The 24,610-nt window shown below is 36.2% G+C and overlaps 1 protein-coding gene across 5 annotated transcripts in view; it reads left to right on the top strand.

The window, feature by feature from the left end:
* The window catches only part of LOC125660498 (uncharacterized), a 60,552-nt gene extending 48,658 nt beyond the window's left edge, over positions 1 to 11,894 (top strand). For all 5 annotated transcript variants that reach the window (XM_048892340.2, XM_048892341.2, XM_056148522.1 and 2 more), the window contains 15 exons: positions 945 to 1,037; positions 1,330 to 1,455; positions 1,570 to 1,644; positions 2,009 to 2,080; positions 2,706 to 2,768; positions 4,106 to 4,391; positions 5,616 to 5,793; positions 6,043 to 6,229; positions 6,520 to 6,627; positions 6,750 to 7,367; positions 7,471 to 7,593; positions 8,241 to 9,366; positions 9,528 to 10,467; positions 10,580 to 10,721; positions 10,812 to 11,894. In XM_048892340.2, the coding sequence (XP_048748297.2) occupies positions 945 to 1,037; positions 1,330 to 1,455; positions 1,570 to 1,644; positions 2,009 to 2,080; positions 2,706 to 2,768; positions 4,106 to 4,391; positions 5,616 to 5,793; positions 6,043 to 6,229; positions 6,520 to 6,627; positions 6,750 to 7,367; positions 7,471 to 7,593; positions 8,241 to 9,366; positions 9,528 to 10,467; positions 10,580 to 10,721; positions 10,812 to 11,179 (4,505 nt within the window). In that variant the 3' untranslated portion in view covers positions 11,180 to 11,894. The remainder of the gene's footprint in view (positions 1 to 944; positions 1,038 to 1,329; positions 1,456 to 1,569; positions 1,645 to 2,008; positions 2,081 to 2,705; positions 2,769 to 4,105; positions 4,392 to 5,615; positions 5,794 to 6,042; positions 6,230 to 6,519; positions 6,628 to 6,749; positions 7,368 to 7,470; positions 7,594 to 8,240; positions 9,367 to 9,527; positions 10,468 to 10,579; positions 10,722 to 10,811) is intronic.
* Positions 11,895 to 24,610: the final 12,716 nt, after the last annotated feature.

Below are 24,610 nucleotides of genomic sequence, written 5' to 3'. Positions count from 1 at the left end.
CCTCTCTATGTAGATTTCTTGGCTGATGTTCGTTTCGAGGTTTTTTAAAGTCCCTAAAAGGATAGTGTATATATGTGTGTGTATGGATGTACATGTACTATGTGTATAGGTATATATATATGTGTGTGTATGGATGTACATGTACTATGTGTATAGGTATATATATATGTGTGTGTATGGATGTACATGTACTATGTATATAGGTATATATATATGTGTGTGTATGGATGTACATGTACTATGTGTATAGGTATATATATATGTGTGTGTGTATGGATGTACATGTACTATGTGTATGGGTGTATATATATGTGTGTGTGTGTGTATGGTCCCTAATTTTACTTCACTGTTCATTATGTTCATATCCACAGTATTCATTCAACTTAAGAAATAAATTTCATTTTTGAAAATAAATGAGGGTATGAACTGTGATGTTTCATGCCGGTGTGGTATATCACGGTGTGGTATATCACGGTCTGGTATATCACGAAGCGAGTTTGTGCTTCATGGAAAGGATATGTCAACATAAGCATTGCAGTTCACACATTCGTGTATTTTCAAATATATTCTATATTTACACTCATTCATTTCTGTTGGAATTCCCAATCCTTGAAATAGACATAATATATTTATCAAGATCCATACCTGCATTGTTCACAACTGCAGCACATTCATGGGGAAATGGCTTTCATTACAATTTGTGAAGACATCAAAGGCAAAAAACACTGGAAATGTAATAAAATTTCTTGCAAGGACAACGTTAAGTTCAAGCAGAATTGTGTTGGAATGAGTCCTTGTTGGTGTGTCAGATTTGTAGTGTATGCTTCAGATTCCGTCTGGCAAATTAATTAAACAAAGTCTGTATGAACAATATAGCATTGTTTCTTAACAGTAATGTTCAAACGAGAATTCCCGTTCACATATTTTTCTATCATGTATTTCAGGTAGAATTCGATCATATAGTGAAAACCCATCTATTTCTGCAATCTCCATCAATAGTAACAGCATGGCGTTGGTTACCAGAGTACACATCATGGGTTCGTATCATCATTAATGCACACACATTTAGGAAGTATTTACCACTGGAAATGTTGACAGATGTGATAGGAAGATCAGAGCTTTTGGTATATAGTTTTAAAGCTTTAGTTGTCAGATGACCAAATAGCTCCAAAGCTTTATTCAGTAAAATTAGCTTTTACTTTAAATTTAGGTGTTTTTATCCTGAATGGTTATAGCTGTAATGTACCAATGCTACATTTAAGTCTACATAAATTTATTTCTTGTATATTTCACATTTACTATTTTATGTATGTTTCATGCTATCTGCAGATGTGAAAGCCATGTGCAAGAGTGACCCAACAAGATGCGAGACGTATGCTATATGTGACACGGTGCAAGGTGCTCTGAACTGTCGGTGTAAAAGAGGCTACTTTGTGAAAAATAGGGAATGTTCAGGTGAAATTCTCAACATCTACTTTATGTAAATACTTAGAAAATGTACTGGAAGGCTTTGTTTTAGTTGTTGTCTTTTAATTAAGTTGTAAATTTCCTCTTTTAATTTCATCACAGCCTGCTCAACTTCATGCCAAGATGGTTATTACATGACCCATCAATGTTCAGCTCATCAGGACCTTGTTTGTCGAGGTAAATTTTAGCAAACCACATCAGGTCTCCTTTCAATACAGTCAAAAATATTACAGATGATAGCATTTTTAGGATTTGTTCCTTTCTGAAATATAAATAAATTAGATAAATTTTGGGTTAAAAAAAACTATGGAATACTATAAAAGTGGTTATTTACGCTGGGGGGGGGGGGGGGGGGATGTGGTAACTGAATATAATATATATCATATCAAATATTTATAACTATACACATTGTGGAAATATACATGCTTATTACCTGACCATGTAGTTAGTGTAATTTTCCCCATGCGTAAATAACCTCTTCTACAGTATATTGTTTTTGTTGACAACTGATAGCGGTGATAACATGTGATTGTATTTGCAGAGTGTACCACGTGCAAGGGTGCCACTTATGAAGCAGCCCAATGTTCAAGCACTCAGGACACCATATGTATAGGTAAGTGTATGTTGCAGAGTATTTATCATTGGAAAGAAATTTATTCTAATTCGATGTTTAATTATAGGACATGTTCTATAACACACACACCCCTCCCCCCCAAAAAAATGCCTCAATTAATTGAACGGGAATCACCTAATGAGTTTAGAATTTTTATGGATTTGTGTCATTGAGAATTTCAAATCTTAATTTGTGTCTTAATGTGTATCATGTGCAGCTGCGATTATTAAGATATTTTTGAATTGGAATTGTTTTGACAAGTAATTAATGTGTAAACCCACTTTTTTAGATATATGTTGACAGCTAAAAAAACCTTTCTCGAGGAGATATGCTAATTCATTTGTATCAAAGAACATGTTTAGATGTACGTTTAGTGATTTTAAATTGTGATACATATAATTCACATGCAAATTTTAATTTAATTAAGTCACCTAAAGTTTGAATATCTAAACTTAAGTTAATGCATGTATTAAGGTCAAAGTAAATTCATGTTGCAAATTTTTAAGGCATTTCTCATCAGACATCTGTTTATGATTACATTGAAGTGTTCAAGGCTCATTTACTCAAGGACTATTTTTATAAAACATGTTTATTACTGAACAAAAATGAATCTGTTGTGTTGCAGATGTGAATTTCCCAATGGGCAATATCAGATGGGAAGCCATGATCCGGGAACCCAGGAACTCCAGTAAGCACAAGAAAGATCACTCTTACATTTACACTACAAAGTCTCAAATCATCAAACATTACAGAAATCTTAAATCATGGAACATTACAGAATCCCTTGTCAACAAACACTACAAAATACCAAATCATGGAACATTACAGAATCCCTTGTCAACAAACACTACAAAATACCAAATCATGGAACATTACAGAATCCCTTGTCAACAAACACTACAAAATACCAAATCATGGAACATTACAGAATCCCTTGTCAACAAACACTACAAAATACCAAATCATGGAACATTACAGAATCCCTTGTCAACAAACACTACAAAATACCAAATCACGAAACATTACAGAATTCCTTAATATCAACAAACACTACAAAATACCAAATCATGAAACATTACAGAATTCCTTAATATCAACAAACACTACAAAATACCAAATCATGGAACATTACAGAATCCCTTGTCAACAAACAATACAAACTGCTGCGGTGGCCTAGAGGTTAGAAGCGTTCGCCCTGCATGCGGAAGGCCCGGGGTTCGAATCCTGGCCGCGACAGACCGAAGTCGTTAAAACAGGTAGTGACAGTTCCATCGCCAAACGCTCGGCATCAGGTGTGAATGTCACAGGTCCTCGGAGATGACCTTAAAAACGGGTGTCACAGTAGGTGTGGCACGCTAAAGAACCCTCACTGCTCAATGGCCATAAGCACCGAGCATAGGCCTAAATTTGAAGCCCATCACCCGTCTTATGAGTGAAAAATTCTCAAGAGAGACGTTAAGCAAGATACAATCAATCAATCAAACACTATAAAATCTCAAATCATGGAACATTACAGAATCCCTTGTCAACAAACACTACAAAATACCAAATCATGGAACATTACAGAATCCCTTGTCAACAAACACTACAAAATACCAAATCAGGAAAAATTACAATATCCCTAATTTACAAAATTATACAAGCACAACAAAAATCCACGATAGTGTTGGATTAACAACACTGTTAAAATGCTGTTAATCCATTTCAAATGTTGTTTCATAAACAAATATTTCAAAGTGAGTCTAGAAATGAATTATCCGTACAGTTGAACTTCGATCTCTCAAACACGGATATCTCAAAAACCATGGATATGTCAAAGTGATTCAGAAGTCCCAACCACTTATTCTTTAAATATTTTACCCCCGATATTTCAAATCCTCGGATATATCGGAAGTTTTTTCTCAGTCACATTGACTTTGAGATAAAGAGGTTTGACAGCAATTGGTTTTTCTTTGTAGTCTTATTTCATGCTGTCTTCTTTTGAAATGTGAAATACATGTAACATTTTGAGTGCATTTATTTCAGCCTCTGTATCCATCTCTGCCTCCGACAATGTGTTTATGGAATCTCTGGACAATGTGCGTGACCTGGAGACCATACTCCCCCTCAATAGTAATCAGATACAGATGCAGTTCCCCTTTGTCCGGAAGACCTCTGGTCTGGAGGTCAACATCAAAGTGTCTCAGACCTACCTCATCCCAGAGTATGTGGATCTGGATCATGAAGATGATGCCCCATTCTTCTTCCGTAACATGTACAAGACGCACAAGATGAAGAGGAGAATGAGATTTCTGCAAAGCAATTACTGCAGGTTGGTTACTGTTAGATTTACTGACAGCAAAAACATCCAAAACCCAGACACCTAGAGAATGTAGGTGATTCATAACCCATGCCAAGGAGATTGTGTATTTAGTTTGCTTTGTTTGTGTGTCTGATTGTTATTTGATTATTCAGTTTGCTTTGTTTGTGTGTCTGATTGTTATTTGATTATTCAGTTTGCTTTGTTTGTGTGTCTGATTGTGTGAGTGTATATTAGGATTATTAGAGACCCCATCGTAATGCAGGTTCCCTATAGTTGTGCCTCCCAGTCTGTCCATCCCTCTGTCAGCACTTTCTATGACACTTTCATTTCCTGAAGATTTTCATAAATTTTATACATAATACTTATATTAGGCAGAGGAAGATCATTAGCATTGTTGTTACAGAGTTATGGAACTTGGGATTTTTTTTGATTTTAAAAAATTCAATGCAGGGCCCTTACTGACTTGCTCCTTTCATAGTTAACAAATTAATAAATTAGTTTTAAGAAATGTTTGGTAAAGGTAGGCACATGGATAATCATCAAATTTTGAGAGAGGTCCAGTTGATGGTGCCAGAATGTTTTCATGGGTATAATGGATTTATATGCACTTATATGTACAAGGAGATACTACTGCTGAAAATGAAATATGTATTATTGGACATGCAGTTTGTGGTCTCTCAGAACTTTTGTCGTGCATGCATACACCTAGAAATTATTTACCACTGTTCAGCCATTTTTATTTTTGGTCTGTCTTTTCATCTTTCTATCCTTCTGACTGTCAGTCAATGAACATAATCTTATTAATAACTTTGATTTACATTGCATGACCTGTAAGAGGTAGACATCTTGTTTGCACAATAGTTAGGTACATTGGCCCTGACTGCCTTTGGGGTCAAATAGCAAGGCCTCTTACTGAAAATAAGATGTTTGGCCTTTCAGCAATAACATGGACATAGATGCTCATATTTGCACGATGAATTAGTTTAATGTAAAGATTATTGGATATTGCATCTGGGGTCACCAGGTCAAAGGACATAGCCTCTGTTGCTAAGAATAGATACATGCTTTTACTAAATCCATGTTAGAACTTGGCTATGATAAGAACAACTATGTTTAACAAGCACAACTTGTTTTGGGATTTTTTAAAAAGTAAAATGTTAGGTCTTATTTTTTTGTAATGTATAGTGCATTTTTATAGAAGGAAATGAAATTTACAATTGCATTTAATTAAAGGGACATGGTGCCAGATCATTACAAGATGATATTGGACATTGTACCTGACCAGTACACAGTGGCCAGCATGGACACTTGTCATCCCACTGAGAAAGAGCCCTGCCCTGAGGGATTTAAGGAGGGGGACTCATACCTCAACAGAAATCTCTACATCAAGTGTCCATATTCTGATGGAAAGGTCAGTAATTGATATAACCAGGCCGACTATCTTGTTGACTTTAACTTATAAAGAAAAAGAAAACAAAAGTTTGCATGAAATAATGAATACATAGATGGGGAGAAAAAGTCAACATTCAAATATCATAGGACACAGTTTTATTGACAAGAGTAAAAACTAACCCCCCAAAAAAGAACACAGGATATAATGATGCAATGTTATTTCAATTTACCGTAAATTCAATTATGTTTCGATTTATTTTTTCAACAGGCAGCAAATTTCACTCAGCTGTTTCAAGACAACAACTTGATGTACTGCTCCCTTCCCAACTCTCTGCTGACAGAGACATTTGGATTGGAGGAATCTAAAATGAAAACCATAAACTTCCCCACTCAGGACTGCAAACAGAGCATGGACCTGTGTCAGAAGTGTATTCAACAGTGTCAACATTCATCGGGTAAGGCTTTCTCATCTCGCAAGTGTCAACATTCATCGGGTATTAGGCTATCTCATCTCACAAGAAAAACGATTGGTTAAGAATTTACGGTGAAAGATTTTGATACAGGCTTGCTTGGTACCATAGAAGATCTTTCGGAAAAAAAACATACGGCATACTGAGTATTTTCATGGTAGCCTTCAAAGTTTGCTCGTTTTTTTGGATGAGTCAAGTTTTATAGAGGTTTTCTTGGTCACCTTTTGATATTTGTGATCCATGAATTTTATTCATTGAATTAAATATTTTTACAGCTCCTGCAGAAAACATTCCGTGTTGCAGAGTGACATGTTTCAGTGAATTGGCTTGTCAAAGGGCATTCAGTGAGGCATGTCCACAGAGACCAGTAGAGTGTGCAAGAGGTTTGTATTCAGATTTGAATGAATATGTAATTTTTGATATGCCATCCGAGTAAAGTGCAAAGAAACTGATATGCTGTATATACCTTTGATAAATGATTTATTCCAAATTGCCCCTCTTGTAGGAGACATTTACAGGTACGGCATTGAGCCTGTCTTTGACACTCTGGAAAAGAAATACATGTGTCACCTGAAATACAAACAACCCAGTCACTTGTACAAAGTCAGCTACACGGTGAGACTGCCCGGTATCCAGCACACCTTTAAGACACGCTACTTCTCACCCGAGGTAACAGACAAAGATTTCCATCAGAAGGGGAGATCCAGTCGAGACTTCCTCTACGCTCAGCATGACACTCATGCCAAAATTCACGATGAAGTCATTCTGACGGGCACCAACTTCAAAAACGACACTCCTTCTCGTTTCTACATGCAGCCACTGAAAGCACCTGAACAATTCAACACCAGAAAAAATTTCAGGGTTCGCCCTCATAGGTCAGAAACTTGGCAAAGTAATGTATATTCCACCACTGTGCAGTTTGAGCGTCCCTTTTTGTACAGCACCATCACCTGGAACAGGGGAGGATGCAATGCCAAAAATTTCTCCCAGATCTACCCTCAGCAGCCTCTCCACATTGCAGAGAAAACCATGATTGATCCGACCATCAATCACGTGGATGGCAAATTTGAATATCAAGCCACACCCTTAAAAAAGTTTGCTCACATTAGAATTGGAATTAAAGGTATTTTCTATTGTTACATTTAAAATATTTCAACTGGTAATATAGACAAAAACATGTGGCATACAAGTCTCATCTAATCTCTCTCCTTTATTAATATCCACAGGGGACAAGTCAATCCTTTCAACTTTTGAGGAGGACATTGGTCCAACTATCATCAATTCAAGCAGCCTGAAAGGCAGTCTGGAATGGCTGCACAATACACGAAGTTGGAACATCTCAGTTGATGGTAAACTTTCTATATCTTTATTCCTAATTCTGGTGTCAACTGCTACAAGCCTTCAATGAAAGTAAAGGTTGATTCATATTCTAAAAAAGAAAGTGTAAATAAAAATTATCTGGATTTACCTCTAAATACAGTTTTTTCCTCACATAGAATAAAGATACTTTTGTAAAATAAAATATTGAAGATTGTTATTATTTAACCTTAATGAAATGAAATAGATATTGGTGATTGCTATTATATATTCTTGATTAGGTACCTTAATGAAATGAAATAAATATTGATGATTGCTATTATATATTCTTGATATAGGTACCTTAATGAAATGAAATAAATATTGATGATTGCTATTATATATTCTTGATATAGGTACCTTAATGAAATGAAATAAATATTGATGATTGCTATTATATATTCTTGATTTAGGTACCTTAATGAAATGAAATAAATATTGATGATTGCTATTATATATATTCTTGATTAGGTACCTTAATGAAATGAAATAAATATTGATGATTGCTATTATATATTCTTGATTAGGTACCTTAATGAAATGAAATAAATATTGATGATTGCTATTATCTATTCTTGATTAGGTACCTTAATGAAATGAAATAAATATTGATGATTGCTATTATCTATTCTTGATATAGGTACCTTAATGAAATGCCCGGGTTACCTGACCATGGATGTGTATGACCAGTTTATGGAATCATATTTTGGAAAGTTTGACATTTTTGTGAAATGTCCAAACCCCCATTTCTCTTTCAACTTCCTTTTACCAAGATCCAGAAGTGACACTCCCAATGTGTTTGCCGTGTTCGTTAACGACACGAGGGCCTCGCATAAAATCCTCCTGACCATGTTGATCAACCCAACAGAGATACCCGTCACTACAGAGCTGGTTGTCAGGGAATCTGTCATCAACCATTTTCCATGGATGCCAATCATTGTCATTTTGATATTTTTTGGAATTCTGGTGACCGTATTGGTAATTGCAGCCTTCTTCATCTCTAAAATCAGACGAGTTACAACCAATGATGTTTTCAAGTATGCAGGAGTGACTTTTTTGAAGGATGATGAGAGGCCAAAACAAGAGGATGGATCAAGGCCAATCAAAACTCCCATCTCCCGCCGCGTCACATGTTGTCTGGTTACGCTTTATGTTGTTTATGCCTTCATGTTTACTTTCTCCGTTTTATTAGGAGTGTTTTATATTGTGCAAGGGCCGCTCATCGGAAACTTAACCATAGTCTCAAATACCAGTGCTAAAATTCACCAGGCTGTTCAGCTCAGGTTTCAGAATATGCAGGACTTTGAGATTTCTGAGATATCTCACATGTATAATCAGACTCAGGATCGTCTCAGAGCTTGCTCTTGCCACAATCTTCAAGAGATTCAGAAAATTGCCAAACAGATGCAAGAACAGTTGGATATATTCATAAAACATTTCTATTCAAAAAACAAAACAATTGAGAGTATTCTGACAATCACTTTGGAAGAAAAATCCCAAGCTCTGGAAGAAGAACTTTCTGTGTTCTTAAAGAAATATAACAAAACATTACAGAATGAATTTAGAAGTGTTCTATCCAAGTATCATCAGTTTTTGAAAGATCTGATGAGTAATGATTGGTTGAAATTTCCAGAGCAGCTTTTCATTGCTCAGAAGGATGTGATTGACAGTAAGCGGGATAGGGACCACCTTCTAGGGTTTATGAACTGGCTGGAGATAAACCAAGTCGAAGAGACGCTACATATTACAGATGACATCATGAAAACGTAAGATCCAAAAAACAAATTGAGTAGAGATACATATGATTACTTGTAATTTTCTTTGCATTGATTTAAAGTTGCTTTCGAAATGTAAGATAGATTTCATTTTTCAATTTTTAAGATGTTTTTATTTCAATTTTACTTAATTTACAATTTTTGATTTGCAGGTTGTCAGCTTCACTTCCAACTTTGAATTCCAATGTGAAACTTTCTCTATCAGACAATGATTTGCTGATGAACTCTATAGAAGAACTGACCAGTCAGTTGACATCTTACCACTTTCACATTCTTGAAAATGAATTAAACTTTTTACCACTAGCGGCACCTCATCATAACTCCTCCTCCTATCGGGCTAGGAGAGACTCGCACAGCTCCACAGCCTCGCTGATCGAGCAAATGAAGCTGATTCTGTTTCCTGTGTTCATTTGTGTGTTCCTGTCAATGGATGTGCTTCTTCTGCTTTACCGCTTCACTTGGTTGAAGCAAATGTTCAGGAAAGCAAGGTTGGGTGTTGAGGAAAAGGTGGCAATGGATTCTGTTGCAGGAAGAATTTATTTCATTTTGACTGGTATTGATGCAGAAAAGAGGGAGAGTCCTAGAGAAAGACATTTTAGCTACAGTGACAGTAAAGATCCGTATGAGAGGAAAAATGATCTACTGCAGTATTTCCAAGGTTCCCCTAAAGGCAAGGAACAGATGCTGCAGCAGATTTACTCACAAAAGCGTCGGGACAGGCATAGAACTTTGCCTGTTGTGCAAGAAAAAGCCAAATCCAAATCCAATGTAATGCTGGTGAAAATAGCTAGCTTTGTATATAAGCACCTTATATCTCCATTGGTGTGGAGAATTGTACTTGTAGGTGCTTTTATTTTAATTATTTCACTAGTTACTATGACAACCAATAACCTTGTTACCCTAGAGACAGCTACTTTCCTGATGGATACCAAATCCATTCTCCCTCAGCTCCACAGGCAAATAGAAATTTCTAATACACTGCTGAGTGACTTTGCTGTGTTTAGTAATGAAATGTTGAGCGAATTTCAGACAAAAACATTCTGGGAAGTCAATGATATCAACTCCTTATTAGGGCAAACTGTACAGAAACATGTAAGTATGATCGACAGTAAAAATCTGAATTGCTTATGAATGCATACCTGTACTTCAAGGTATTATCCTGTGAGGTTGCAGAATTGATATGATTTGTACTATTTATTTCCAGACCTCAATTGTCCAAAATCTTGTTCAAGATTTGTGTTCCATAGAAAATGCATCACCATGTCTCCAGACACAACCCACATTGTCTCTTCTAGAATCTCAACAAAGCTGTAACTTCATGCCAATTCACCCACAGTATCTCCAAGGTAAATTTCATTTTCATGTAAAATGTATTGCTAGAAAACTGGATCATCTAGACTGAATGTGAAAGTTACATGAAATATATTTGTTTGTAGAATTTCAAGATGCCACCTTCATGGAGTATCTCCACACCGAGTTGCTGCCCTTGGTAGTAACTCTTCGACAGATCTTGTTCAACACTTGTTACATCTTATTTGGATTTGCTTGCCTCATGCTTATCAGTCAGATCTTCATCCGAGTCATCATCTTTTATCTCCTGAAGACAAATCGTCTACCTAAAGTCACTAGGTACCTTGTGTCAAATGCCAATGAGTGCTGGAAGGCCAGTCCCATGAGTCCCCACAGTAGTGTTTACCGCAGCCATTCCTTGATTGAGAGCTGTGAAAGTGGAGTTGTAGGAGACATTGATGATCATTACCGAGATCCCACTACACTCCACCCCACCACACAACCTCATCATTAACATTACTACCATAGAACCATGTTGGTACTGGATGGTAAAATCTACACGTTCTAGACCCACTGCCTTGAATTGTTCCTCATATTAAAGGTCCAAAATTCTGAAACTGTCCACAAATCCTCTTATATAAACATACGGAGAGACTTGATTCTGAAAACAACAGAAAAAGAATAAAAACTCTGCAGAAATTTGCTAGGCTTTCCTCATCGTCTATATACTTGAATCTTGGTGCCACGATTTTGGTAGCTTTACTTGTAGCTCCTCAGGTTAGGACTTGGACAACTCTTCAGATCTTGTCTGTACTATTCTGAAAATCTGATTTTGCTATTGCACAATGCATTTTTGATATATGCATCCTGCTTTTTTTTCAAATGGTGAATTTGAAGCACTGATTTTCATCAAATGTCGGAGATTCTTTGTTAAATAAACTGTCATTTAAAAGTGTTTACATTCCGTTTACCTGCTTTGAACAACAGCTAGTACTCTCTACGAAGCACTTGTCCATGGTTTATTGGATACAGTGCTGAAAGCCTTGTGTGTAACAATACTTAATGGAGACTGCATTCGCTCGTAATCATTGTCGAAATATGTTCAACACATTACAATGTAATCATGTTATTTATGAATATTATTTGATTGTTGTTTTTGCATTCTGTTGCAAATTGTTGTTAGTGATACTTAAACTACTGTTGCAAAAATAAATGTGTCACGTGTGAAATCCTTTTTATTTATTTATTTTTTTACTTTTATCATGGAGAGAGCATTCATGTGAGGTGTTCATTTCTGTTTGTGTGTTGCTTCCTGTTGTATTAGGAAACTAATGGTTATACAGTAAAACATGGTTACAGTGAACCTACTTATCAAGTTATAATGAATTCACGCTTACAGCAAAAGGATTTTCATTCCCTGTAGTTTTAAAACATAGTGATAACTCATTGGATATAATGAATTACATGTATATTGAATCGAAATTAATCATCCCAGCACTGTGCTATAAGCATAGTGGTTTTTTTTTTCAATCTGTTTTCTGTAGCTACAACAAATTCAGGTGGTTGTGATGGGGAAAAAATTAGGAAACTTTCTAAACTCTTACTTCTAAATGGCATGTTTAGGGAGGAAGAGGCATTCAAAGGTGCAGATTAAAATTAAGAAAAACACTAACATTCTATCTGAGGTGAACAGAACCAAATATCTATTACCAAGGAAGTACAATTTTCAAGTCTCGTACATTATAATTAAAGATCCCAGTTTCCAACAATTATTGTGTTCTTACTAGGGAAGGTCTAGGCAGTTTGTTCAAAGATTTGACTTGGGCAAATAAAATATTCTTATCCAAGTTTTTGGGTCAACTGAGTCACTCAGTTGACCTATTGCTATTGAACATTTTAAACTTCTTGATGACTGCCATTACAATTATTTTCAAATTTGGTATGAAGCATCTTTGGGAAGGGGGGGGGGGGGCATAAATTGCCAATATAAGGACTCCTACACCCCTGGGGTCTTAAAGAGTATGGCAAACTCTGTCAAAAAATTGACCAGTTTTCTGAAATTGTCTCTACAACCGCACACCATGATCCCCGGGGTAGAGTTTCTGACTCCAGGGCAGGACCAAACTTGGTGTATAATATTTGTGTAAAACATTTAAATAACATCTTTAAGCATTATATGTAGACATACTTTTTACGACACGCCATCACACAATTGTTATTTAAATGTTTTGTGAAATTATTTTTATCGTTTGATTTCTTTGTCTATCATCGTAGCTGAGATCATTGGATGAAGTATCGGGTAGGTGACCCGCAGGTCCCTAGTAGGAATCCGTCAGTCTTTTGTTCATATCTATCATTCTTTATCCAGAATTGCATATTTTTGCCTTTTTATACACCCTTCATTGGACACGACGTATTATGTCATGGCGCTGTCCATGTGTCTGGCTGGCTGGCCGTCCGTCCGTCATATTTTCCGGACTCTTTTCCATAACGGATGCATGTACAACTTTGAAATTTGGTCACAATTTCTTCAAGAAGTGTAAAAGTGGGTTTGCATTTCAGCTGGATTGGTCCGTCCTTGACCTACTTTAGGGCTATTAGTAGGTCAAACAGTTTTCCGGACTTTTTAAAAAAAAAATTTGGTTACAGATACAGATATTGCCCTGAAATTTACACATAAATTTCCTCTCAGAGGAGTACAAGTTCACAATATAATCAAAATTAGATGTTAGATCCGCTGAACATACACGCTACACAAACATCTAACAACATCCCATAGAAGGTCACGTCGGAGGTCAAATTTGCAACCTCCCCTTCATATCGAATAGGGTATTATCCCACAATTCCATGCATTGTTTATGTAAGGAAGGGAAAAAAATGTAAAGAATTTCGCGCTGATTTAAGAAACCTTTTCAAGGTGTAATGAACTACCTTATTAGTCCCCTACCGTCGAAGTGGACTTTAGGTTTGCGCTCCGTCCGTCCGTCTGTCTGTCCGTCAGTCCAGTTTTCCGCACTTTTTTTTTATCTGTTCTTGCAGATATTTATTTTATACTTGGTACATTGCTTTGCCATAACAAGTTACTGATCAAGTTCGAATTTGGTACCGGTCCGTTGATTTTTTTACTTAGTTATGGCCCTTGGACTTAGAAAAATAGTGTAAATTATTAGTTTTCCAGACTTTTTTTTTTTTTTTTTTTTGGTTGTGCTTGCAGATATTCATTTGATATTTGGTGCATTGCTTTACCATAACAAGTTACAGATCAAGTTCGAATTTCGTTGCAGTCCGTTGATTTTTCATTAAGTTATGGCCCATGAACTTAGAAAAATAGCATGAATTATCAGTTTTCCGGACTTTTTTGGTTGTGCTTGCAGACATTGACTTGATATCTGGTACATTGCTTTGGAATAACAAGTTACCGATCAAGTTCAAATTTCATCTCGGTCCATTGATTTTTATACGCCCGTCTTAAGACGGGACGTATTATGGTATGGCGTTCATGTCAGTCCGTCTGTCCGTCCGTCTGTTAGCTTTTTCGTGTCCGACCCGTAACTTAAATACTACAAGGCCTAGAATCATCAAACTTTGTCTGTAGATACATCTTGGGTAGAAGGTGTGTCGCACATTAAAACCAGGTCACTGTGACTTTTCATTAAGAAGATATGGCCATATATGGCAAAAACTTGTCCGGCTCATAACTTGAAAACTATTAGACCTAGAATCACCAAAATTGGTCAACTAATGCATCTTAGGTAGAAGGTGTGTCGCATCCTACTTTAAGGTCACTGTGACATTTAATTAAGTTGATTTAAAAAAAATGTTTTAATGGGTACAATCTATACTGTTAATAATATGTGACGGGCGTATCATGTGCCGTGGCGGTGCACTTTATTCATTAAGTAATGGCCCTTGGACTTAGAAAAGTAGCTTGAATTGTTAGTTTACACCCAAGTTTCATATCTCTGTAGATAAGAGTACTACACTCATTAAAACGTCTAGCATAGTAATACAACAATATAGCTAAATTATTCATGATCACCTACATGTCACAGTTTATTGACTTGGTTAAAGACCTAATTAAACCTAATTATAAATTTCTCCTTTTTTCCCTGGTCTAGTCTCTACTCGAATAGTAGTTGATTTCCTATTCTGGTTCCCCAATTTTCCCTTTTACCATAACCTACATAATGAACTTTGAATAATGTTGTGGTACAGTAATTTTTGCAACCGGTAGGGGATTATGTATTGCCATGCAATACTCTCAGAATGCTTGTTGTAATAAAAAATGATTGATGCTAAATTGAAACTAAACGGATAGTTATTTAGAAGGAACAGGTAGTCCTTTACCAAAATTGTAAATCCCAGGGTAGGAGTTTTGGTACCAGGTTGGGGACCAAAATGTTGCTAATACAAGTACTGTATATAAAAACTAAATGTTTTTAGGAAAAACCAGAAAGTAATGTACCAAAATTGTGAATTTCACAACCCGAGGATTCTGATTCTTGGCCGGGTCAAAAATAGGCATATAGTGTTAATATATCGTATGTAAAGCTTTTCACCAGTATTGGATTTTTCAGGTGCAGTTATGTTTATAAGTCTATATGACTGCTGAATGACGGAAATTATTATAAATTTCGCATCCCTTGTATTGGGGCTAGTGATACGTGTAACTGGGGATGTAATCTTTAACCGATTAATCGGTCGGAACGACGATAATCGGTTCCAAATTCTGTAATCGATTAGTTGAGCCCCCCCCCCCCTCCCCAAGAAAAAAACCAAGAGGCCAATCGGCCACATCGCTCATCTGAGCCATCTTGACCCTGCTGTAGATTTGATTTGAACATATTTTATTGTATAAATATACAAAGGGATTTGTTACAAGTTCTAGCAACTTAGAAAACCTCTCCCGTATACAAAATATATTGTGCTATACATGTACAAATAAAGATTGTTGTACCACAGAAAATATAATATTTGTTATAATACACAATTATGATAATATACAATATATGTTTAAATTCATGCAAGTACATTATCAGGCATAAAATGCAAAACATATTTTAAAAATATGATATATAGGTTCGATTAAAATCTTTTAGAGTTCTTAATAAACTTCTGAACTGCTGAACATTTATTTTGCTGTTGTTCAAGGTCAAACCCCAAAGTATAAAAAGAATCAATATACAAAATATGAAAGCTCTATTTTAAATAGTCAAAGTAGGTCAAACTCCAAGGTCAAAATATCAAACACCATTGTGTCACATGGTCTTGCCATAAAAAATCTATACAGAAAATATGAAAGACCTACCTAATAGTTCTGTATATAAGTTCTATATAGGGTATGTTTTCTAAAAAGTAAGTCAAATTCAATGTTGAAAGTCATAAGGTTAAAAGACATGGTATGAAATGAAAGGTCATAAGAAATTTACATACAAGATATGAAAGATCAACCTTCAATAGTTCATGATATATTGTATAGGTCAGAATTGTATTAAAAAAGTAGGTCAAACTTCCAGGTGAAAGTCATAAGATCACACATCAGTCTTTCCGTAAAGAATGTATGCACAAAATATGAAAGCCTTAGCTTAAATAGTTCAAGAGATAGTTTTAAAGATTTTTCCTAAATATATCAGTATATAATACTTTGATCCCCTATTGTGACTCCATCGTGCCTCTGGGGACAATGCTTTGAAGAGACTTGTATCTATTCTTTGCCAGGAAGCTTTCATGTCTAAGCCAGTGGTTCTTGAGAAGATTGCTAAAAATATTCCTATGTATTTGATTCACTATTGTGGCCCCACCCTACCCCCGGGGACCATGATTTGGACAAACTTGAAACTACTCTATATTTAAGGAAGCTTTCATGTCAATAAACGTTAAAGCCCTTCCCCCAAGGATACTTTGTGCCAAGTTTGGTTGAAATTGGCCCGAACGTTCTGGAGAAGAAGTTGAAAATGTAAAAGGTTTATGGACAGACAGACGCACGCCGGACAAAAAGTTTTCAGAAAAGTTCGCATGAACTGTCTTAGGTAAGCTGAATAAAGGAGAGAAATGTGTATATAATTTATTTCCTATTTTCTTATGCCCCCGTAATCGGAGAATCGGGTGCAAATCGGCTTTGGTCTGTCTGTCGCAAAAACTTGAACCTTAGCCATAACGTTTGAACGCTTAGTGGTAGGGCTTTTATATTTCACGTGTGTATTCCTTGTGACAAGACCCTTTTTAATTGCACCTCATGACCTTCATCTTGAAGTTTGACCTATTTTTGAAAAATCTTTGTTCATTTCAAAAAACAATAATATTGTTCTTATTTTTCTCTGTTGGACCATGTGTTGTTGCACATGTGTATATACGTTTTAAGTGCCTTATATATCATTCCATAAACTGAAGACTGTGAGGGGAATTGATGAATTTGGCGCATGCTAATTACTTTTTAAACATCCCTTTACAGAGTTGTGTCCAGAGAGCAATTCTTTAACTATATGTGAATGAAAACAAGATCATTATTGAGTGGTGTTAATGATATATTCTGGAAATAATCAAGTTTCCATCATCTGCATATGGTGTTTATGTCTCATTCGATATGCGAGAGCGTATTCAGCGTATGATCAATTTTTAATCCGCGGTAAGCTACTGATGGGTGAGTTGGTGTTACAGGGATTTCGGCAGTCTCGTTTAGAATTGATCAGAGTTTCACAGATTCTGTGGTCGTTATTATGATCTTACTTGCAAATACAATCTGTCGTTAGATAGAGTGCTGTCTGATATGTTTTCGTGCCAATACAGGATATCGAAGCTATCATTTCGCCTCCGATTCCGTCGCAGCTTTAGTATTTAGAATACACAATGAGATATCGTTTCTTGCATTAACTTGGGCAACTTTTAATCAAACAAGCACACGTAGCCTGGACTGCGTTTAAGACCGTAGCGGCTATGTACGGTGGCTGATTTGTGTCATTTTACACTTTATCGTCTTTTTGTTATTTCGAGGCGAAAAGACCACAAAAAGATATTTAGCTACTTTTCTTCCCGAAATAAGGACATAATATTAGCTAGAAAATAAGGAAGAGATGACAAATTGTAAAATGGCACAAATCAGTCACCATACATCTTGAACGCGGTGTCGCGTTTAAAAGTGAAAGGAGGGTGGGGGGGGGCGAAGAAAAATTGACATCATATCTGTCTGGGGAAAAAAAAAGATGTGTTGGTTAGCAAGAAAAACAGTTCTACCCAAACTCCATAATCAATGGGGGGGGGGGGGGGGGGGGGGGGGGGTATCGTTTCGTACACTAAGTACATCGGTTCACCCCGGTATTTCTACTACCATTCAACGATTCTATAACAAAATACTAGACCACCCACCCCATTCGTTATTACGTGCCTGGAGATTGATGCATAAAATGTGATTATCTATGTCATTCCATAGCGGTCGGTTAATGACTTGAGAAAATTTAACAAACTGAATAAATATGCACATACGGTACACAGGTGCTTGGGTTCAGTACACACACACACACCCCACTTCCAAATAACCTACCTGAGTTGATTTAATTATCATAAGAGAACTGTTATAATAATTAGTGAGGGTATTTTTGAGGGCTTATTTTGAGTTATTTATACTTATTTGGGCTTTAGGGGTATGCAAGACTCTTTTGACATGCATTATGATATCTACAGAGATCTTCAACAAAAAATAATTATCATTATTAGATTAACTCATGTAGGTTATTCGGATGGGGATGAGTCCTGAACCCAAGCGTCCGTGGGATTGATTGATCACTGTTCGTTATCTTCACTTTTCAATGTACATAATTTATGTATAATTTCAATACGTTTCTTATCCCCCCCCCCCCAAGTCATTGAACATATACACCAAATACTCCAACATCGCACGTTTGCCAATATTTCAAACGATAATTGTGTGGCAAAGAGGTCGATGTTATGATGAAGTCTAAGTTTATCAAGTCTGTATTAATAAAGTGGTTTTCCCCAGCGGTTGTTGACCAAATTATATTTTATTCAATGGTGATGATTACAACGTCGCATGAACTCTGTGAATCAATTTGAACGTTTGAAAATTAAAATAAATTCACATGCCATCCCTACATTGAACTAATACTCAGGTGACCGATAAGGCCTGTGGACCTCTTTTTTTTTAATGCAAGTATGTAAAAGCTAGAAATGAGAGATCTTCAAATAAAAACCCTGTATTAATAAATGTACATATAGTATAAAACCCCGTGAAAAGAATTAAATGACAAGGCCATTACAGTCGCATGAGTAGCGTGCAGCAACCCATGAACGGAGAGTTTGGTTGACAATGTGCTGTTAAGTGGCTATTCTTAAAAGATAAAAATAAATTGTCCTACATTTTTTTAATGTCCGAGGGTAAACGAGCATTAAATAAAATACTTGTGTACTGTATATTCACTATAAGATTACCACTCACGGAAGCCTCAGTAGGAAGTCCAGGTGCTATGAATTCCACAATTTTGAGAATAGTCTTCAAGCTCTTCATAATCGTAGATGTACTATTTTGTCACAGTTCACTTTAGTACTAGTGAAGTATATCATCACTCTTATAACTATCTAGCTCTGTCCTGGAGCCTGAACCCCAAACGCAAAGGTAGGGAATTTCACAACTTTGAAAGAAGGTTATAAATTATGCTTTTCATGACCATGCATAAAGTATTGATTCACATTACACGGAAGTAAAAAAGAAAGAAAAAAAAGACTACTTTTAAAGATAAAATCTATTTTCACTTTGTACCAATTTGGGCTCCACTCAACTTAACGTAAAATTTCTGGGCTCATGGGGTAGGGGATTTAACAATTTTGGCAGAGAGCTACATATATGCTTTTTTATAACCATGCACACAATACCTTCATAACGCTTGGAAGTAAAAGAAGATTTTTGTGAAATAGTCTATGTACAATTCAAAATTCTTCAACCTTCAACGGAGCCCCCACCCCTTTTTCGTTAGCTCCGTGACCCCCTCTTTAGAATTATACGTCATTGCAATCCGTTTTTTAAATGCATAACAAGAGTTGTTAGAATACAACAATCTCGCCAGTTCAAAAGGTTAAAGTTTTGAAAAGTAGGTCAAAGTCCAAGGTCACTAGGTCAAAAATTTTGATATCATAATTATGACAGACATGGTCATGAGGCATCTAGATGTGAACTATCAAATCCCTATCCCTCTTGGTTCAAAGGATATAGCCAAGGTTGAAGTTTGTGAAAAGTAGGTCAAAGTTCAAGGTCAATAGTTCTGGTACCAAAGAAATGTCTTGTAATGAGGTATCTTTACGTAAAATATCAAAGTTGTATCACTCTTTGTTCAAAAGATATAGACAAGGATTAAATTTTTGAAAAAGATATCAACGTTCAAGGCCATTAGGCCAAACGTCTTGGTACGAAACAAAGGTCTCTTCATGAGGCATGTATAAGCCCTATTCCCCTTGGCTAAAAATATATAGCCCTGGTTAAAGTTTTTGAAAATTGGGCCAAAGTTCACAGAAACGGTCACTAGGCCAAAACGTCTTGGTAACAAAAGAAAGGTCTCTTCGTGAGATCTTGTAATGAGGCATCTATATGTGAAATATCAAGGCCTATCCCGCTGTGTTTCAAAAGATATTGCCCAGTTTAAATTTTTTTAAAAGTAGGCCCAAGGCCACTAGATCAAAAGTTTTGGTAATAAAAGAAAGGTCATGTCATGAAGCATCTAAATGTGCAATATAAAAACCTATCCTACAGGATTTAAAAGATACAGCCCAGGTTAAAAACTTTTGAAAAATAAGTTAAAGTCTACGGTCGCAACGTGAAAAATCTTGGTAACAAAAGAAAAGTTTCTTCTGAGGCATCTATGTGTAAAATATCAAAACCCTATCCCCTTGGGCTCAAAAGTTACGGCTCAGATTTAAGTCTTTTCCTTGAAGGGTGACACCGACACCGGATCCCTGTGACCAAAAAAAAAATCATGCTCTTTGAAATTATGGAGACAAAAATTCATTGTCAAAAAAGAATTGAATTCCTAGAAAACTGGATTCTACATAATTTCGTTTGGTTCATCATGTCGTGATGTCAGTGGGTGGTTCATGTCAAATTTAGAAATGCTTTCCACTACGCTAAAATTCTTATTTCCACACTTGAGTTGTCCCTGTGTATATTCTGAATTAGGATAATAACCTGTAATTATCACTGGGATGTTTACTATTGAAAAAATCGCACATAATTGTCAATCAGAATATATTTAATGTTTAATTCCATTCGCTACCATTATACAAATAAGGTTGTGGATGATATTAGTTATTTTGAAAATACACTGATTAGCCAATCATTACAATAAAAAAGTGGTTTCTCAATTTCTGGTGTTTTGGTTGTGTGTATGGTTTTTTTTTTTGTTTTTTTTTTTTGGTTTTTGTTTTGTTTTGTTTTTTTGATGAATTGATTTATTTAAAGTCTCTTTCTTGGTAGTAAAATACTGGTAATATGATGAAAAAATATTTTTTTAGTCTTACATACCAAATGGCATTTCTAATTATTTGTTTTCTTTTAAAAGATGTACACGTTGGTGCTACGGTGGAGTTCTATAGCTTTGATGTAGTGAAAATGCTTTTTTCAAGTCTTGGACACCAAACAACTAAAATAGTGCATCATAGTAACAATAAGCAGGGATGCGCCTAAAATTTTGAAAGTAATGGTCCCTGGATCAAAGGTTCAGGCCCCGAAACATGGCTATATGGATTACATAATCAGATAATGAAAACGTATTAATTCTGTAAATATTTTCTTTTTGATCAAAAGGAGTTGTAATTAAAAGCAATTTCTTAATTAAAACTGGTGTTAAAGTTAATAACCAGTTACCAATGAATTCTACTTTGCATTGAAAGAAATCTTTTTAGCTTTTTAAAATATTTGGGAAGCAAATGTAGGCGGGAATCCAGATATAACGTGCGTAGTTCTTTAGACCGATGATTAGCTCTTACGGCCGCAGCAAAGACGGTTCTTTAAATACCAACGTCTGTCGTAACACATGACCTCCGTTTTTAAGGTTATATCCGAATGACCCATGCCTCTCACTACTAAATACCTAGCGTTAGTGAAGCTAGGAACAATCAATACCTATTCCAACGTCTTAGATTTGACGCGACCATGGCACGAGCGTGGCTCGGAACTCACAACCTCTCGGTTATGAAGAGAAGGCTCTACCACTGAGCTACCACGACCGGTGGATCTTTCTAATAATGTTTTAAGGTAAGGTGAATGAAGTCGTGAAAAGTCTTCTTCTTTACAACCTAACATGTGACTAAGTGCATAAAATAATTAAATAAGAGGTGAATGAAATAAATCTTTATAATAAATTAATGAAAAGATCATGTAAAATAGTCTAATTAAAAACGAATGTTGGGGTTCCATATGTTGTAATACGCCGGTTTCGAGATGCGTCCCAGTTATTTCCCTTTGGAGAACTCTCGTACTTAGTAAGGTGCAAAACAACTTGTTTACACGCGGGAGTGGGACAGATATTCATCACTGCATAAGTGAATCTGCACAGTAAGTTTATCACACGCAGTTTTATTACCCAATTTCGACTGATACACAAACTAAGTAAATGATAAGTATTCAAGAAGTAATTAACTAGTAACGAAGTACTTAGCTACTGGGCTGTAGAGACCCTCGGGGACTAACAGTCAGAAATGTATAGCACCTCTAGTTCTAAAAACATTCACCGCAAAAGATAATCCCTTCCAATACTGCACGTAAAGCAATATAATGTATCTGTGATGTTAAAACTAAACTATGATAAACACAGTAAACTGTGTAAGACCAGCGCGAGTTAACCAAATCACCTATATTTCAAGGCGCATGGATATTGATTTTTGCTATCTCAGTTGTATTCTGAACATTTTATGACATTACTATGCTAACGAAAAAACAATTTATTTACTGATACTGAGAATTGTTCGCGCATTTTTCAATTCTTGATACAGCAAATGAATAATAGTGTTGTAATGCGCTGTAATTTACGATGAACACCAGAGGAAAACCTAACCTAGGGGAAATGTATATATGTACATTATGAATTTACCATCACACAAACAATCCAACATTAAGTACTCCTTTTCGTAGACAATGAGAAAACCACTGGATCAGGACCCTGGCTCAAATTTACAAACAAAGGAATAGATGTCAACTTAAGCAACATTCTTCGTCATAAAAAAGTTAAGTCGTGTATTCCAACTTATTTCAAGTTCATGTCTACACCCAGTATTTCCTACAAGTATACTTCTACTATTGCATCCAAACTTTTTAATTATGAACAAACTTTGCAGTGCCTAGATATTGACCATATCATAATTAATCCACCTACGTGTTTTTGTTCTTGATCTTCTTTTAGTTATAGTCCAGCTGGACATGTCATTACTGGTGATGTTGATATAGTTGAAAATGAGGACCTCTTTTATTATAAAAGGTCCTAAATACAGAGAACCTCGGCCTTTCAATTGGGATGATTTAAGCTTCTCCATCGTCAACTTCCCATATTTATGTAGCAATATTCCATCATCACCTGCGTATGGAGTTTATATCTCTCAACTGATTCAATACGTAAGAGCTTGTTCTGCGTATGGTCAGTTTTTAAATCAAGGCAAGTTACTGACAAACAAGCTGATGGTACAGGGGTTTCAACAATTTCATTTAAAGTCAGCATTTCGCAAATTCTATAGTCGTTATAACGATCTAGTTTGCCAATACAACCTATCATTGGGTCAAATGCTGTCTGACTTGTTTCATTCCGATTGTTAGACCGTTCGTGGCACACTGATTTTGACTACGGATAACTCCGTTTACCTGGTCAAGATGGAGGGCTCACGGTGGGTGTGACCGGTCGACAGGGGATGCTTACTCCTCTTAGCAACTGATTCCACCTCTGGTATATCCAGGGGTCCGTGTTTGCCCAACTATTTATTTTGTATTGTTTATAGGAGTTATGAGATTGATCATTTCGTTATATTTACCTTTCATTGTACATATTGTATATGGACTACATATACATAGGTACAATAGCCTCATACGGCATTTAAAAAAAAGAAGAAGAATTTACACTATCTACATGTATTTTCATACATTGCAAACCCTGGTCACGGATATATGGTTCACAATTTTTTTGTCAGCATGAATGTGTAGCGGTCAGACGGGTTTGATTGCCGGTGATTCAGGGAGCCTGGGTTCGAATCCCAGGTCTGATCTGTCGCAGTTTCTCCCTTCCGGTTACGTTTGGTGCCGTTGACCACGTCTGGCCTTGCAGGTGGCAGTTCTGCCAAAATAAATAGATTAAAAATAAAAGAATAAAAATCGGGTTGTATGTCTTCGAGGGCGAAAACAGTTTAAGAGGGGTAAGAATATAGCGGTCAGACGGCTTCGATCACCGGTGACCAGATAGCTCAGTTGGTAGAGCACCTGACTAGAGGGGACCCGGGTCCGAGTTACGGTCTGGTCCGTTGTCTTTTCTCCCTTCCGTTTACACATGCATAATTATATATACTGATGGATCTTTTTGAATACATTTTTTTCTAGATGTTATTTTGATAATACTTCTATGATATTTATTGTAAACTCACCATGCTTCGTGCTAGTCACATGACCTACCCGCATTTATTATTAACGCGATCTGTGAGGAGGCTTGTACAAAATTTTCTGGGCACTGTTCATAACTAATGAAAAAGTAAAACGATTTTTGTTGTGATGAAACAATGCCTGCTGGTGATTGCAGACGCAAAATCAACAGTAAAAACAACTATGTCGTGTTTAAACATTAAACCCCTGGTAAGCTGCAGCAGGCGTTAGTCAGTGGGAGAACGTTTGAATGTCTGTACCCCTGTACAATAGACAACGGCATCCTCAGACAGGAGCAATAAATGATCGCAGAAGACCTGGACAGCGTTT

This window comes from Ostrea edulis, chromosome 9 (genome assembly GCF_947568905.1).
Source record: "Ostrea edulis chromosome 9, xbOstEdul1.1, whole genome shotgun sequence".
In the NCBI taxonomy this organism is placed as follows: domain Eukaryota; kingdom Metazoa; phylum Mollusca; class Bivalvia; order Ostreida; family Ostreidae; genus Ostrea; species Ostrea edulis.
Note: the sequence above shows the minus strand (reverse complement) of the source record. Positions and strands in the feature narration are given on the sequence as shown.